The sequence below is a fragment of the Geotrypetes seraphini genome, chromosome 8 (genome assembly GCF_902459505.1).
Source record: "Geotrypetes seraphini chromosome 8, aGeoSer1.1, whole genome shotgun sequence".
Classification (NCBI taxonomy): Eukaryota; Metazoa; Chordata; class Amphibia; order Gymnophiona; family Dermophiidae; genus Geotrypetes; species Geotrypetes seraphini.
In genome coordinates this window covers 14,583,306-14,598,586 of record NC_047091.1, presented here as the reverse complement: position 1 = coordinate 14,598,586, position 15,281 = coordinate 14,583,306, and the positions used below count along the sequence as shown (strand labels likewise).

The window sequence follows — 15,281 nt, the reverse complement described above, 5'->3', positions numbered from 1 at the left end:
TGGGTCGTTAAATTTAATTAGATTTAGGTCACACCTCTTTATTGGGAGCTTAAGACGCATTTCATTTAGGTATAGTAGATACCAGAGGAGGGATTATAAATCAGACAAGCTACAGCTTAGGGCCTCATGCTTCAATTAAAAAAAAAAAAAAAAGATAAATGCATTTGCATGTAATGAAAATTAAAACATAAAATAATCATAATTACTGGTTATTTTATAATTACTTAAAAATAATTTATTAAATCTAAAATTTACTTCCTACGTAATTGAGGGAGGCCTTTAAATATTATAGCATAAATACAGCCCTGCTCAGAGGCCTTACAATTTCTATTTCTTCCCGAGCCAAGGGAAGGGGGAACGACTTTCCCGGTCGCAAGGAACATCCATGTGATCGGAAAGCTGCTGGTGCTTGAAATAACAATGTCAGTCCTCTATGACAGTCTCTTAGCGGTAGGCCACAGCCGGGAAAATGTTTCAAAAGTAATGGACCAGGGTGTGGACGCCATCTTTGCCGAGATTTAGCACATGGTGTGAGTCTACTAATGAAGAAGAACCTTCTGTATCTTCTGGGAGAGGTCTTGCACGGTATCTTCAATGCGTTCATAGTCGTGATCGTCATCTAAGAAAAGAAATAATCGCTTAATACACTGGAGGGGGATGGGACGGGGTTATCATTATGGGAGTCCTCGGGGGCCCAGGCCCCACCATTCTTGGCTCAGGCTCCCCTTAGTGGCAGTGTGTATAATGTCGGCATTCCCCACCACCCCACAACCTGTGTAGTCCAGTGTCACTCTCCCCTCCTCCCCAAGGCCCGGCCCCGATGTCACTTTTACTCCCCTCTTATGCGCTGCCACTGCAGGTCTCCGATTTTCGGTGTCAGCTCTCAGAGCAGAAATGGTTACTGAAAATCCTTTTATTCAGAGCAGTACGTTAACAGGCAGCAGCAATACAAACCTCCTTCCCTACTAGAGAATGACACGGGGACAAATTTTTCCCCGTCCGCAAGGGGAACTCATTTTCTTGTCCCATCCCAGCAAGTTCTTTTCCTGTCCCTGCCCCGTTCCTGCAAGCTTCGTCCTCATCTGCACAAGCTTCAAACACTTTAAAATCATAAGCAGCAACATTCTAGAGTTCAGGTTGTGATGTCATAATGCCTCATTCCACCAATGCCTAAGCTCCGTCCTCATCTGCCCAAGCCTCAAACACTTGAAAATCATAAGCAGCAACATTCTAGAGTTCAGGTTGTGATGTCATAATGCCTCATTCCACCAATGCCTAAGCTCTGTCCTCATCTGCACAAGGCTCTAACACTTTAAAATCATAAGCAGCAACATTCTAGAGCTCAGACTGTGATGTCATAATGCCTCATTCCACCAATACCTAAGCTCTGTCTTCATCTGCACAAGCCTCAAACACTCTAAAATCATAAATGTTCGAGGCTTATGTGGTTAAAGCAGAGCTGACAGAAATGGGACAGGGACAGGACACAGGGAGTTTGTCCCGATTTTGGAAAGCCCCAGTGAGCTCCAGCCGCATCTGGAAGGACTCTGAGCACGTGCGGAGGATGTCGCACACACCTCCGCGCAGGCTTCTTCGGGGGAGAAGACGAAGCTTGGAGGGGCGGGACATAAGATGGAACTGGGTGGGGATGGAGGCAGAACAAGGCAGGGATGGAGCAGAAAGGGGCGGGGTGTTGCATCCGGGTTTGTGAGGCTCTAAATATGGTAACCCTAGGTCAATTACCATACCAATTTAAAAAAAAAAAGGTCGTGCACGGATTCCATATTAGGTATCACTAGGCAACCTTGATTAGGGCACCTAGCTGAGCCTAAAGTAAGCAGCCTATATAGAATCTGACCCTTTGGTCACACAGTGTTCTAGAATAGCGTGTAGACAGATGCATGCATAAGCCCAAATGAGTGCCAATTAACACTGATAATGAACGGCTCTTTTAATTTGCATGCACATCTGCCCTACACAAGCATGTTTGGGCAACCTGTATAGAATCCAGGGGGCGGAGGAGAGGCTACTGCCCCACATTGCCCCACCATAGAACAGGCCCAACAGAGGGCAGGAGCAGTGCCAATCTTCTCTAGCATGCACACACTGCCCCCTACAGTATAGGCAGCAACAGCAGGATGTGCAGGCTTCTCTGATCCACACAGAGCATGTGCAAAGTTCACTCTTCGGTTCACTCCTCATACCAGTAAAATTTTAATGGTTGATATTTGAAATACCTCTATAAAAATTAATAACTGGGAAAAAGAAATTTGATCACTCCATTCTTAAAGTCTGTTCGTTGGTTGCCTGTTAATCATTGATGAACACAGTGTTTCGCAAACTGTGCCTCCTAAGATTTCAGGCGTGCCGCAGCACACTGGGGAGGAGGTGAGGTGCCGGCACAGTGAGAGGCATGTCCTGTTGGCGATCATCCAGCGCCTCACCGTCTCTCCGGCCCTCTTCCCTGCTGTCACCTCCCCCTCCCCCCCGGCATCTCGGGGGCCTTCGCACATGCGCGGATGTTGACATGATGATGTCACGCATGTGCGTGACATCGTCATGGCGACACTCGCACACCTCCGGGTGCTCCAAGCTGCGGCCACTACCTTTAGTGTGCCGCAGCTCGAGAAAGTTTGCGGGATACTGGATTAACATATAAGATCTTGCCCTTCGTCTTCAGGACACGCTCTGCACGATCTCCGACTTATCGTGATAGTTACCCGATACCATATATACCTTCTCATATACTTAGTTCACTTCAACAAAACCTTCTTACTATTCCATCTGTAAGATATGTGACATATGCTTCTACCAGAGAGTGTATTTTGTCAGTTAATGGTCCACAACCTTGGAATGCCCTTCCTGATCACATTAGGTCTGAAAACAATCTATACTCTCCCTCCCTATTCGCGGTTTCGATTATTTGCGATTTTTCCCCCCCAAGTCCCCTCCCTATGAATTGCTCGTTGGCAGCCCGCATTTGAAAAAAAAAAAACGGGCCCGGGACTGGGTTCAGAGGATGAGGAGGTGACCGGAGGCAGAGGAGGCGAGCAGAGCCCCAGGAGCACAGACCTTACCTGGTGGTCTAGCAGTGACGCGGGGCAGGAGCGATCTTCCTACACTCCTGCCCTGTGCAGAGTTGTGCTGTGAGTTCCTGTGGTCTCATAAGACTACAATGGGAGTTCCTGTTGTATTCGTGAATTTTCCGTATTTGCGGGCCGGCTCTGCCCCTAACCCCCGCGAATAGGGAGGGAGAAGTGTAGAATGTTTCAAATCTCCTTTAAAATTCTTTTTTTTTTTTTTGTAATTTTCAGGTGCATTTAACTAATAGCTTCTATTCAATCAACATATATTTACACTAGTATTTAAGCCCATTACATTAATGGGTGCTAGAATTGATGTGTCTGTCGGTCTATCTTTATGTGTCTCTCCTTGGCCGCTATTTGTCTGTCTGTCTTTTTTTCTTTCTCTCTCTCTCTCTTTGGCTGCTGTCTGTCTATCTGTCTTTCTTTCTTTCTGTCTCTCTCCTTGGCCGCTATCTGTCTGTCTGTTTTTCTGTCTCTCTCTCCTTGGCCACTGTCTGTCTGTCTGTCTTTTTTTCTGTCTTTCTCTCTCCTTGGCTGCTGTCTGTCCGTCTGTCTTTATTTCTGTCTCTCTCCTTGGCTGCTATCTGTCTGTGTCTTTATTTCTGTCTCTCTCCTTGGCCACTATCTGTCTGTGTCTTTTTTTCTGTCTCTCTCTCTCTCTCTCCTTGGCCGCTGTCTGTCTGTCTTTCTTTATTTCTGTGTCTCTCCTTGGCCGCTATCTGTCTGTGTCTTTTTTTCTGTCTCTCTCTCCTTGGCCACTGTCTGTCTGTCTTTATTTCTGTGTCTCTCCTTGGCTGCTATCTGTCTGTCTGTCTTTCTTTATTTCTGTCTCTCTCCTTGGCAGCTATCTGTCTTTCTGTCTTTCTTTATTTCTGTCTCTCTTCTTGGCCGCTGTCTGTCTGTCTTTCTTTATTTCTGTGTCTCTCCTTGGCTGCTATCTGTCTGTCTGTCTGTCTTTATTTATGTCTCTCTCCTTGGCTGCTATCTGTCTTTATTTTTGTCTTTCTCTCTCTCCTTGACCGCTATCTGTCTGTCTGTCTTTTTTTTCTGTCTATCTCTCTCCTTGGCTGGTGTCTGTCTTTCTTTATTTCTGTCTCTCTCCTTGGCCACTATCTGTCTGTCTGTCTTTCTTTATTTCTGTCTCTCTCCTTGGCCGCTATCTGTCTGTCTTTATTTCTCTCTCTCTCTCTCTCCTTGGCCGCTATCTGTCTGTCTGTCTTTTTTTCTGTCTTTCTCTCTCCTTGGCTGCTGTCTGTCTGTCTTTCTTTATTTCTGTCTCTCTCCTTGGACGCTATCTCCGTCCCCACCCATCCCCGCAAGAAATTACCTCCATTCCCGCCCGTCCCCATAAAAAGCAGCAATTACTTCTGACAGGATCATCAATTCCACAGTTTCTTTTGTGTTTGCGTTGCTGTTTTCCTTGTGGAATCTCTTTGGTGGAACCCTTTTTTTGTTTTCTGTTCAGGTAATTAACTTATAAACCCCCTCTTTTACTAAGGCTGACGTGTCCATTGTATTATATGGACGAACCCTGCTTCCGAAACCTTCCATCCCCTTGGGAGTCCCGTTGGCTAGAGGGGGGTCCCTGTGGGAGTCCCGTGGGCCAGAGGGGGGTCCTTGTGGGAGTCCTGTGGGTTAGGAGGAGATTCCTGCGGGACCCCCGCGGGACCCTCGGGATTCCCATGATCCCCGTTCCTGTGCAGACCTCTACTCCTGACTAGTTAAATTGTTTGTTCAGAGCCATCCACCGATATTCAATGGCCAACTATGCCAGGGTACACCTGGCGGGGCCTCCGCGTGTGCGGATCGCCGGACTTGATGGACCTAGGGTCTGTTCCGGAGATGGCACTTCTTATGTTCTTAATAAATTAGTTCATGCCACTATCACCACAGACCGTTAAACCCAAAGCTGGTTTTTTTTGTGCGCAGTCTATAGGTGAAGTTGGCCCTTATGTAGTTAAATACTGATATTTGATACTTCTCGGGCTCCTTTTACAAGGGTGCGTTAGGGCCTTAATGCACGGAATAGCGTGTGCTAGATGCTACCGCCTCCTTTTAAGCAAGCAGTAATTTTTCAGCTAGCATGCACGCTAAAAATGCTAGTGTACCTTTGTAAAAGGAGCCCTTAACCGCCTAATGTAGCAGTCAAATCGAACTGCATAAAATGTCAGTCCTATCTTTATGGGGTGTCACTTATGTAGTTAATTGCTGCACTTAACCCCATAAGAGAGAGCTGGACGCATAAACCAGGATGTTCAAGGCTGGTGCCTGGACCTGGCCCGATGTTTGAATATTTATAAGAACATAAGAATAGCCTTACTGGGTCCATTCTCCATTCTCACGGTGACCAATCCAGGTCCCTAGTACCTGGCCAGAACCCGAGGAGTAGCAACTTTCCATTCAGAATCCTAAAGAACAGGAAGATTCCGGAATCCCAAAGAGTAACAAAAGATTCCGGAATCTGAAGTAGTAGCAACATTTCATGCTCCCGATCCAGGGCAAGCAGTGGTTTCCCCCATGTATTTCTCAATAACAGACTATGGACTTTTCCTCCAGGAACTTGTCCAAACCTTTCTTTAAGCCAGCTACACTATCCGCTCTTACCACAATGTATTCCAGAGCTTAACTATTCTCTGAGTGAAAAAAAATTTTCCTCCAATTGGTTTTAAAAGTGTTTCTGTGTAACTTCATCGAGTGTCCTCTAGTCTTTGTAATTTTTGATGGAGTGAAAAATCGATCCACTTGTACCCGTCACAGGCTGTCATCCCCCCCTAGTGTACTGATATGTGAGTCAGTGTAAGTTATGAACCTTGGGAATTTCAAATCACCTTGTTTGCTTAAAAAAAAAGCTATAATATTTACAATCCATGCAATAGTTTGTTGCATGTTCCAACTGGCAGAAACCCTATAAGTTAGAAATAAAAAAAAAGAAATGAAACAGCCTGATAATCTTACAAAAACAGCCAAACTTTTCACAAGATCGGTCTTTCACCCACGTACCTTCTTCTTCCTCTTCCTTGGTGGAGGTGCTGGCCATCTTGCGCTTGGGTTTGGTCGGAGAATGCTCATTAGGTTTACTACTTGTGCAAAGCTGGATGCCTTGTTTCCTGGGAGCTGGTAGTGGAGGGGCTGAACATTGGCGATCTGGCTCATGTTTGGGTGGAGGAAGCTGGAAGATCAAACATATGGTAATACAATTAATGAAGGAGCAGAATGGGTCCTTGAGTCTGCCCAATGGCAATTCTTTTAGTTCGGGTCAGGGCCCGTGGTAAACCTCTATGGGGCCCAGAGCAGACATTTAGAAGGGGACCCTCCCCCCCCCTGTAAGCAGTGACATAGTAAAGGTGAGAGGCGCACAGGGCGCCCCTCCCCCGCCCCATGCGTGCGCTCCCTTCCCTTTCCACATACATTTTAAACTTCTACGGTGTGAGCAGCATGCCCACGTGGGTGTCAGCTCGCCCTTGGATGTCACTTCCTAGGCGCAGGTCCCGGAAGTGATGTCAGAGAGAGCGCCGATGCTGACACGGGCAGCAACCTCGTGCCGGGGAAGTAAAAAAGACACAGGGGAAGGCAAGGGGCGCATGGCAAGGAGAGGAGCGGGGGCAAGAACATAAGAAATGCCTCTGCTGGGTCAGGCTAGTGGTCCATCGTGCCCAGCAGTCTGCTCACGCGGCGGCCCTATGGTCAAAGACCAGTGCCTTAACTGAGATGAGCCCTACCTGCGTACGTTCTGGATCAGAAGGAACTTGTCTAACTTTGTCTTGAATCCCTGGAGGGTGTTTTCCCCTATGACAGACTCCGGAAGAGCGTTCCAGTTTTCTACCACTCTCTGAGTGAAGAAGAACTTCCTTATGTTCGTACGGAGAGGAGGAGGGGTGCCACGCCCTCAGCAAGATGCCACGCCACCCCCTTTACTAACCACTGCCTGTAAGCATGGGGACCCAGGTCAATTGCTCTGTTTATACCCCCTAATGCCACTTCTGTTTTGTGTAGCTGCCCCTACACTTTTCTTCTATACAACCCAATATCAGCTCCCCTCAGTCTTTATCTTTTACACTTCCCCCTCCCCATTCGCGGTTTCGGCAATCGCGATTTCACATATTCGCAATTTTGGGGGGAGGGGGGAAAAAAAGAAAAAAACCCCACAGTTTAGCCTTCCCCCCGGTGTCCCGGCCTTACCTGGTGGTCTAGCGGGCTTTTGGGGCAGGAGCGATCTTCCTACACTCCTGCCCCGTGTAGATCGCCAATAGGAAATGGCTGTGGGGAGTTCCCGTCGTAATCTCAAGAGACTACGGGAACTCACGGCAGCTATTTCCTATTGGCGATCTGCACGGGGCAGGAGCGCAGGAAGATCGCTCCTGCCCCGAAAGCCTGCTAGACCACCAGGTAAGGCCGGGATGCCAGCACTTTCGTGTGTGAATGTTATAAATTCATGCATAAGTGCTAATTGATCACTAAGGGCCAGATTCTATAAATGGCATCCTAGTTAGGCACCCCAATTATAGACACCTAGCAATGCCTAACTAAAATCTGCACGCAGCCCACATGGTTTCATTTAGCTTAAAGGTTCGGACTGGAGATTTGCACGGGGACAGAAATCCCACCCATCCCCGCCCGTCCCCGCCAGGATCCTCTCCGTCCCCACCCGTCCCCGCAAGAAATTACCTCCATCCCTGCCTGTCCCTATAAAAAGCAGCAATTCCTACTGACAGGATCATCAATTCCACAGTTTCTTTTGCTGTTTTCCTTGTGGAATCTCTTTGGTGGAACCCTTTTTTTTGTTTTCTGTTCAGGTAATTAACTTATAAACCCCCTCTTTTACTAAGGCTGACGTGTCCATTATATTATATGGATGAACCCTGCTTCCAAAGCCTTCCATCCCCTTGGGAGTCCCATTGGCTAAAGGGGGGTCCCCGTGGGATTCCTGTGGTCCAGAGGGGGGTCCCCGTGGTAGTCCCGTGGGTTGGGGGGGATTCCCACCGGACTCGCGGGATTCCCACGATCCCCGTTCCCGTGTAGACCTCTAGTTCGGACATTGAATTCCTCACATACAAGGACTACAGTATACATTTTTGAATACAACAACTCTAGTTACACCTGTTCTATACACGTTACCTTGTTCAATCAATCATTCTTTCGAGGCTGGACTACTGCAACTCATTCTATTTAAGCCTGACCAAGAAAAGGCTTTCAAAGGCTTCAGCAGATACAGAATACTGCAGCTAGGCTGATCTTTGCAAAGAGCAAATTTGACCATGTTTCGCCACTCTTGCTACAACTCCACTGGCTCCCAGTAATTTCCAAGGTCTACTTTAAATGTGCCTGCCTAACTTTCAAGATCCTGAATGGCATTCTTCCCCCTTTCATTCCTCTATCTTGGAATGCTGTGAGACCTGACATCACAAGATCTATCCAAAAGCTCCAATTATCTTTCCCCTCACTAAAAGGCGTTACCTACATTGAAAAACTAGGGAAATCTCTTCACTTCAAAACTACAGAGCTTTGGAATAACTTCCCTGCCCAGCTGCGCAACCTGGTCTCTTTCAGACTATTCCGAAGACACCTGAAAACCTGGCTATTTTCAAAAATGTAAATTTTTCACCTCCCCCTACCACCAACTCCCACTGTACTTCCCTTTTAATTTTTGTAAACCGTGTCGAGCTCTACATTTACAGAGAAGAGGCAGTATATAAGCTTAAGATTTAGTTTAAACCCTATCATGTCCTATCATGTCTTCACGGGGGGTTCTCTTTTAGAACCATTGATTGTGAACGAAACAATCAAACATGATGTACTCCTCATGCGTCAGCAGATGATTGCAATCCAGAAAGGCATTAGAATATTCAATCTACATAGACTTCTGCATTGGAATGCCATACTTCTCAACAAAGGATCTAGTTGCTGCTCTTCTCCTGACACAGCAGCAAGTGAAGCAAGGTCCTCTGTCGAGAAGAGTTTTGGAGAGTGTATGGAATTCCTATGCAGAAAGTCTGTATAGATTGAATATTCCAATGCCTTTGTGGATTACAATCATCGACTGATGCATGAGGAATTGGAAGGAAGACTGTGCATCAGTTTGATTGATTCTTCCTTTCTTTTTGTTTTTGGAATACGTTTTGTTTGATAATTTTTTTATGCTCTTTGCCTTTTGTTTTGCAAGGGGCGACTGTGAATTTTTGAGAATTTAGTATTATAGTATTAACCCGTTTTCTGACTGGACCCACAAGTGTACTCAGTATCTCTCCTCTCTTACCTCTTCCTACACCCCATCTCTCTTGTTTGTACCCTTCTCTTCTACAGCCAACTCCCAACCCTTCCCCTTCTGCCTTGCTGCGCCGTAAGCCTGGAACAACCTGCTTGAATCAGTACGCAAAGCTCCATCTCCCTTCTGTTCCCTGTAGGATGGAGGGGTTGCATTGGGGAGTGGACCTCTCTCCAACAACCAGCTGGCCCACCAAAGGCTGTCAAGGCAAATACTGGGAATCGCCCTAAAGCGACAGCATGTCTCCTACAGGTTGCTGCAGGTTGTCAAACGGACTGAGCTCTCTGCACTGAAACTACAGGCAAGTGGAATGTCTCACCTCACAGATGGGCGTGACCACCAACTAGAACTCGATATATGCACAAAAAACATTGACTGAAACCCCCCTGAAACCAGACTCTGCATGACTTGGCAACACTAGAGAAATAAAAATAGAAATACATTTCCTTCTATGCTGTATGACTAGAAAGTTACCAGTCATGAGCATTTCTTGTAAATGGTAGAGAAAATTAAAGACTCCTCACAAAAAAAAGTAACTAGAAAATAATAATAATAACAATTTATTTTTATATACCACCAAATAACTCTATATAATTTTGGAGTAATACCAGAGAAAAGGCAACTTTAGCAGCAAAATGTCATATCTTGTAACCTCTCAAAAATTAATGAAAAATCCACAACCCCCCCCCCCCAAATATATAGAAACTGAGAGCTCCAATATCACAATCAGAATCCGAAATAGGAGAGAGTAACAATTATCCTAGGTGGAGGAAAAGACCTCAAGAGCTCAGTGAAACAGTACTGTGAAGCCAAATAGCATTCATGTACACTTCACCCTCCATATTCGCAGTTTCGATTATTCGTGGTTTTTAGCTTGCTGACTCCTCCCCCCCCCAAAAAAAAAAATTATATCAGCTCGCATAGAGAAATCGCAGATTCCAAGCATTTACAGAGAAAATCGCCGATTCCCGGCACTTTCTTCACCATGTTTTGCCTCTCCTTCAGGAACAGACCAGGTCTCCCGCTATGTTATTCGCGGTTTCACCATATTCACGATGGTTTTTAATAGAAAACAGCGAATAACATATGAAAAAGTTATTTGCGGTTCTGTTAATCCCCTATCACAGCGAATACGGAGGGAGAAGTGTACCGATCACATACTTGGAGCCATCATTGGTCAGAAAAATCTCACCCTTATTTATATTGAAAACTCCCTTTAAGCTTATTTTCTAGATATGTATTTTTTAAAGAACCTTTTTTCTTTTTTTATCAAAAATATTTTGAAAGTCCTTCTTAACCCTTTCAGGACCATAAGGATCGTAGGCCAATTTTTGTGGTTTTGACGACATTTTTATGGTAAAAAGAGCTTGCAGATGCCAAAAAATTGATTTTTTTTGTGAAATATCATTATTTTTATTTAAAAAAATCACACTTCTGGCTTATGGACAGTGTGGCAAGTGAATCTTCTCGTCAATCTAGCAACGACGCTAATGAACGAATGTCGGAACCAGTTTGTTTACATAAAGGTAGTATCATATGGAATCCGTACATATCAAATTTAGAACTGTAGACTATCCCAATCAAAATTGATAGGATTTTAAAGTTATGGGACAAATATGTCCCTTGGTCCTGAAAGGGTTAAATACAAAAAAAGGAAACACCTCCTGCCCAAGACTGATTATGTACCCAAACAATAGAAATTCACTTAGTGCATGCTAAATGTTAAAACATCCATTATATTCCTATGGGCATCTTAGTGTTTAACGCACACTAAATCGGTCAACGCATCTTTTAATAAAAGGACCCCTTAATTTTACCACTTTATTACTTTTCCAACACATCTACACATTGTCATGCCTCCGCCTGGTAACCGTCTCTCCTTCTTTCTCCCTGTTCAGTATGTGGTACCTCAGTCCTCGAATCCAGCAGCGTGAATCACAATCTATAATCTCTGAGGGCTAGATTCTCAAAACGCTGCGATAAAAAACGACGGGCTGCTCTCGCAGCCGTTATTATAGCGATTTCAAAAAAACCCATGTATGCAAATGCGGTTGGCAGAGAGTAGCGGAGGTTCGCTAAATTTACATGAGATGAGTCGCTGGTGATAGCGATCGGCACACGTGCAGAATACACTATGACGCCATGTAGCTGGATATCAGGGATGGTGTGTCAATCATAGGCATGCCAGAGCTATTGGATGACGGGAAGGGAGGGGAGATGCAATGTCGGCTTTCAACGAATGCGCATAAGACATGCCTTTTCTCCGCCCCCCCCCCCTCACCAAACCGCTACAATTCATGTAAATCTTGTAATTTGTTTTTAATGTCAAATTTTATCATGAACCACAGCCAGAAACACGTAAGACACATGTAAGACATGTCCGTTTCAGACCCCAAAACTGCTATAATCCATGTAAATCTTGTAATTTGTTTCAATGTCAAATTTTATCATGAACCACAGCCAGAAACACGTAAGACACATGTAAGACATGTCCGTTTCAGACCCCAAAACTGCTATAATCCATGTAAATCTTGTAATTTGTTTCAATGTCAAATTTTATCATGAACCACAGCCAGAAACACGTAAGACACATGTAAGACATGTCCGTTTCAGACCCCAAAACTGCTATAATTCATGTAAATCTTGTAATTTGTTTCTAATGTCAAATTTTATCATGAACCACAGCCAGAAACACGTAAGACACATGTAAGACATGTCCGTTTCAGACCCCAAAACTGCTATAATCCATGTAAATCTTGTAATTTGTTTCAATGTCAAATTTTATCATGAACCACAGCCAGAAACACGTAAGACACATGTAAGACATGTCCGTTTCAGACCCCAAAACTGCTATAATCCATGTAAATCTTGTAATTTGTTTCAATGTCAAATTTTATCATGAACCACAGCCAGAAACACGTAAGACACATGTAAGACATGTCCGTTTCAGACCCCAAAACTGCTATAATCCATGTAAATCTTGTAATTTGTTTCAATGTCAAATTTTATCATGAACCACAGCCAGAAACACGTAAGACACATGTAAGACATGTCCGTTTCAGACCCCAAAACTGCTATAATCCATGTAAATCTTGTAATTTGTTTCTAATGTCAAATTTTATCATGAACCACAGCCAGAAACACGTAAGACACATGTAAGACATGTCCGTTTCAGACCCCAAAACTGCTATAATCCATGTAAATCTTGTAATTTGTTTCTAATGTCAAATTTTATCATGAACCACAGCCAGAAACACGTAAGACACATGTATGACATGTCCGTTTCAGACCCCAAAACTGCTATAATTCATGTAAATCTTGTAATTTGTTTTTAATGTCAAATTTTATCATGAACCACAGCCAGAAACACATAAGACACATGTATGACATGTCCGTTTCAGAGTTTCAGACCCCAAAACTGCTATAATTCATGTAAATCTTGTAATTTGTTTTTAATGTCAAATTTTATTATGAACCACAGCCAGAAACACGTAAGACACATGTATGACATGTCCGTTTCAGACCCCAAAACTGCTATAATCTATGTAAATCTTGTAATTTGTTTCTAATGTCAAATTTTATCATGAACCACAGCCAGAAACACATAAGACACATGTATGACATGTCCGTTTCAGAGTTTCAGACCCCAAAACTGCTATAATTCATGTAAATCTTGTAATTTGTTTCTAATGTCAAATTTTATCATGAACCACAGCCAGAAACACGTAAGACACATGTATGACATGTCCGTTTCAGACCCCAAAACTGCTATAATTCATGTAAATCTTGTAATTTGTTTTTAATGTCAAATTTTATCATGAACCACAGCCAGAAACACGTAAGACACATGTAAGACATGTCCATTTTAGACTTTAAGTCCAAACTAAAAACCTATCTATTTAAGGATGCTTTTAATGTTTAACCGTCCTGCTAAGGATACTATCTCTTTGAATCTGATTGATTCACTAGTATCAGTTCCCTTCCTAATGTCCGTTCCATTTGTTCTTTCTTTATAAATAATGTAGTTCTACCGCCTCCCTTCTATACCAGTTCGTCCGTTAGTCTTGCACTGTTAAGTCTTTGTACGATATACCTCCGCTATACTGTGTAATTTTAAACACATGTACTTTTAATATGGTATGTACACCGCCTTGAAGTCTGAATTGGCGGTATAATAAGATTTTAATAAACTTGAAACTTTAATACACACGCACAAGAAGCGTGCTTTTGTCCACCCCACCCACCCAAAAAAAAAAAGACTATGGGTTCCTTTTACGAAGCCACGTTAGCACACATGACTTTTAATCACACGCTAACCCCCGCGCTAGCCGAAAAACTACTGCCTGCTCAAGAGGAAGCGGTAGCGGCTAGCGCAGCCGGCGATTTAGCGCGCTCTATTACGTGCATTAAACTGCTAACCCGCCTTCGTAAAAGGAGCCCTATAATTTATGCGAATCGTGTAATTTTTATTTTTTTCTCATTAGCCACAGTCGAAACACACGCCAGAGATGCGCTTATCATAGTGCTGGCACCGTACCAGCAGCCCTCGGACCAGTCGCTGATTTTTGCTCGCCGAAAGCCGACACCACAACTGGAGAATCACGCGGTAATGATGAAAAAAAAATCAACCGGAGTGCTCGTTTAAATACTGATGAGCCCATTTGCAAGGCAGGATCGGAGACTGCTAGGAAAAGACCACGGTAAGCCTTTATGAGAATCCTCTGCTAAAATACACGCACGCAAAACCGGCTGGAACCGGTTTAGCGACCGCATTAAAGGTAACGTTAACTTTTTAGAATCTGGGCCTGAATCCTCCTAGCTTAGGGATACCAGACATCCGGATTTCCCGGACATGTCCTCCTTTTGTCCAGGTTTTGAAAAGCCTCCTCAAATCGCGTCGGGCAGTGACGTCATCGCGTGGCACCCGTCCATGCACAGATTTCCTCCCTGCCCGACAAGAGTAGGCAGCGGGAGGGGTGAGGGCTAGGGTGAGCCTGGGGGCAGGAATAGGGTATTACAGGGTGTGGATGGGTGGGACTGGGCGGGCCTGGGGGGGCGGGTCTAGGGGTCCTGATTTTCTGATTGGAAAATCTGGCAACCCTGTCCTAGCTTCTCTTCTGGTTCCAGGTCTCCCACCTTCCCACCTGCACCATCTCCCCTTCATGCAAGCGCTGGCCTTAAGTCTTCCTTGTTAGTTACCGCCCCTTGTTTTGCAGTGCCACAAACTTACTGCGGCTCTAGCTGCAGTGGTTCAGTCTTCCAGCATTAGGGGTGTAATTTTTGATTCAACTCTTTCTTTTGAGCTTCAGATTAATAGTCTGACTAAAAAAGATTTTTTTTATAAACACAAGCAATTGAGACTAGTTCAATCTCATTCTCATATACCTACTGTTTTGCTTTAATAGTTCAATCTTCACGCTTACATTACTGTAATTCAGTGCATGTGGGTATTGCAGAGTACAGAATGACACGGAAACACATTTTCCCCCATCCCTGCAGGAACTCAGTTTCCCCATCCTGTCCCCATGAGTTTTGTTGCTGTCGCTGTCCCTGCCCCATTCCTGTAAGCTCTGCCTTAACCGCACAAGCCTCGAACACATGATTTTAAAGTGTTTGAGACTTGTACAGATGAGGAAGGAGGTTAGGCATTGGTGGAATGAGGCATTATGACATCACAATCTGAGCTCTAGAATGTTGCTACTTAGGATTTTAAAGTGTTTGAGGCTTGTGCAGATGAGGACGGAGCTTAGGCATTGGTGGAATGAGGCATTATGACATCACAATCTGAGCTCTAGAATATTGCTACTTATGATTTTCAAGTGTTTGAGGCTTGTGCAGGAATGGGGCAGGGACAGGAAAATAATTCGCTGGGACAAGAAAATGAGTTCCCGCGGGGACGGAAAAAATTTGTCCCCGTGTCATTCTCTATTGCA

The 15,281-nt window shown here is 44.4% G+C and overlaps 1 protein-coding gene across 1 annotated transcript in view; it reads right to left on the bottom strand.

The window, feature by feature from the left end:
- Positions 1–200: 200 nt before the first annotated feature.
- Positions 201–15,281, bottom strand: part of THEMIS2 (thymocyte selection associated family member 2) — a 61,676-nt gene continuing 46,595 nt past the window's right edge. The window contains exons 5-6 of the mRNA XM_033954506.1: positions 6,087–6,255; positions 201–619 (exon numbers count right to left, since the gene is read on the bottom strand). Coding sequence (XP_033810397.1) covers positions 540–619; positions 6,087–6,255 — 249 coding nt within the window. The 3' untranslated portion in view covers positions 201–539. The remainder of the gene's footprint in view (positions 620–6,086; positions 6,256–15,281) is intronic.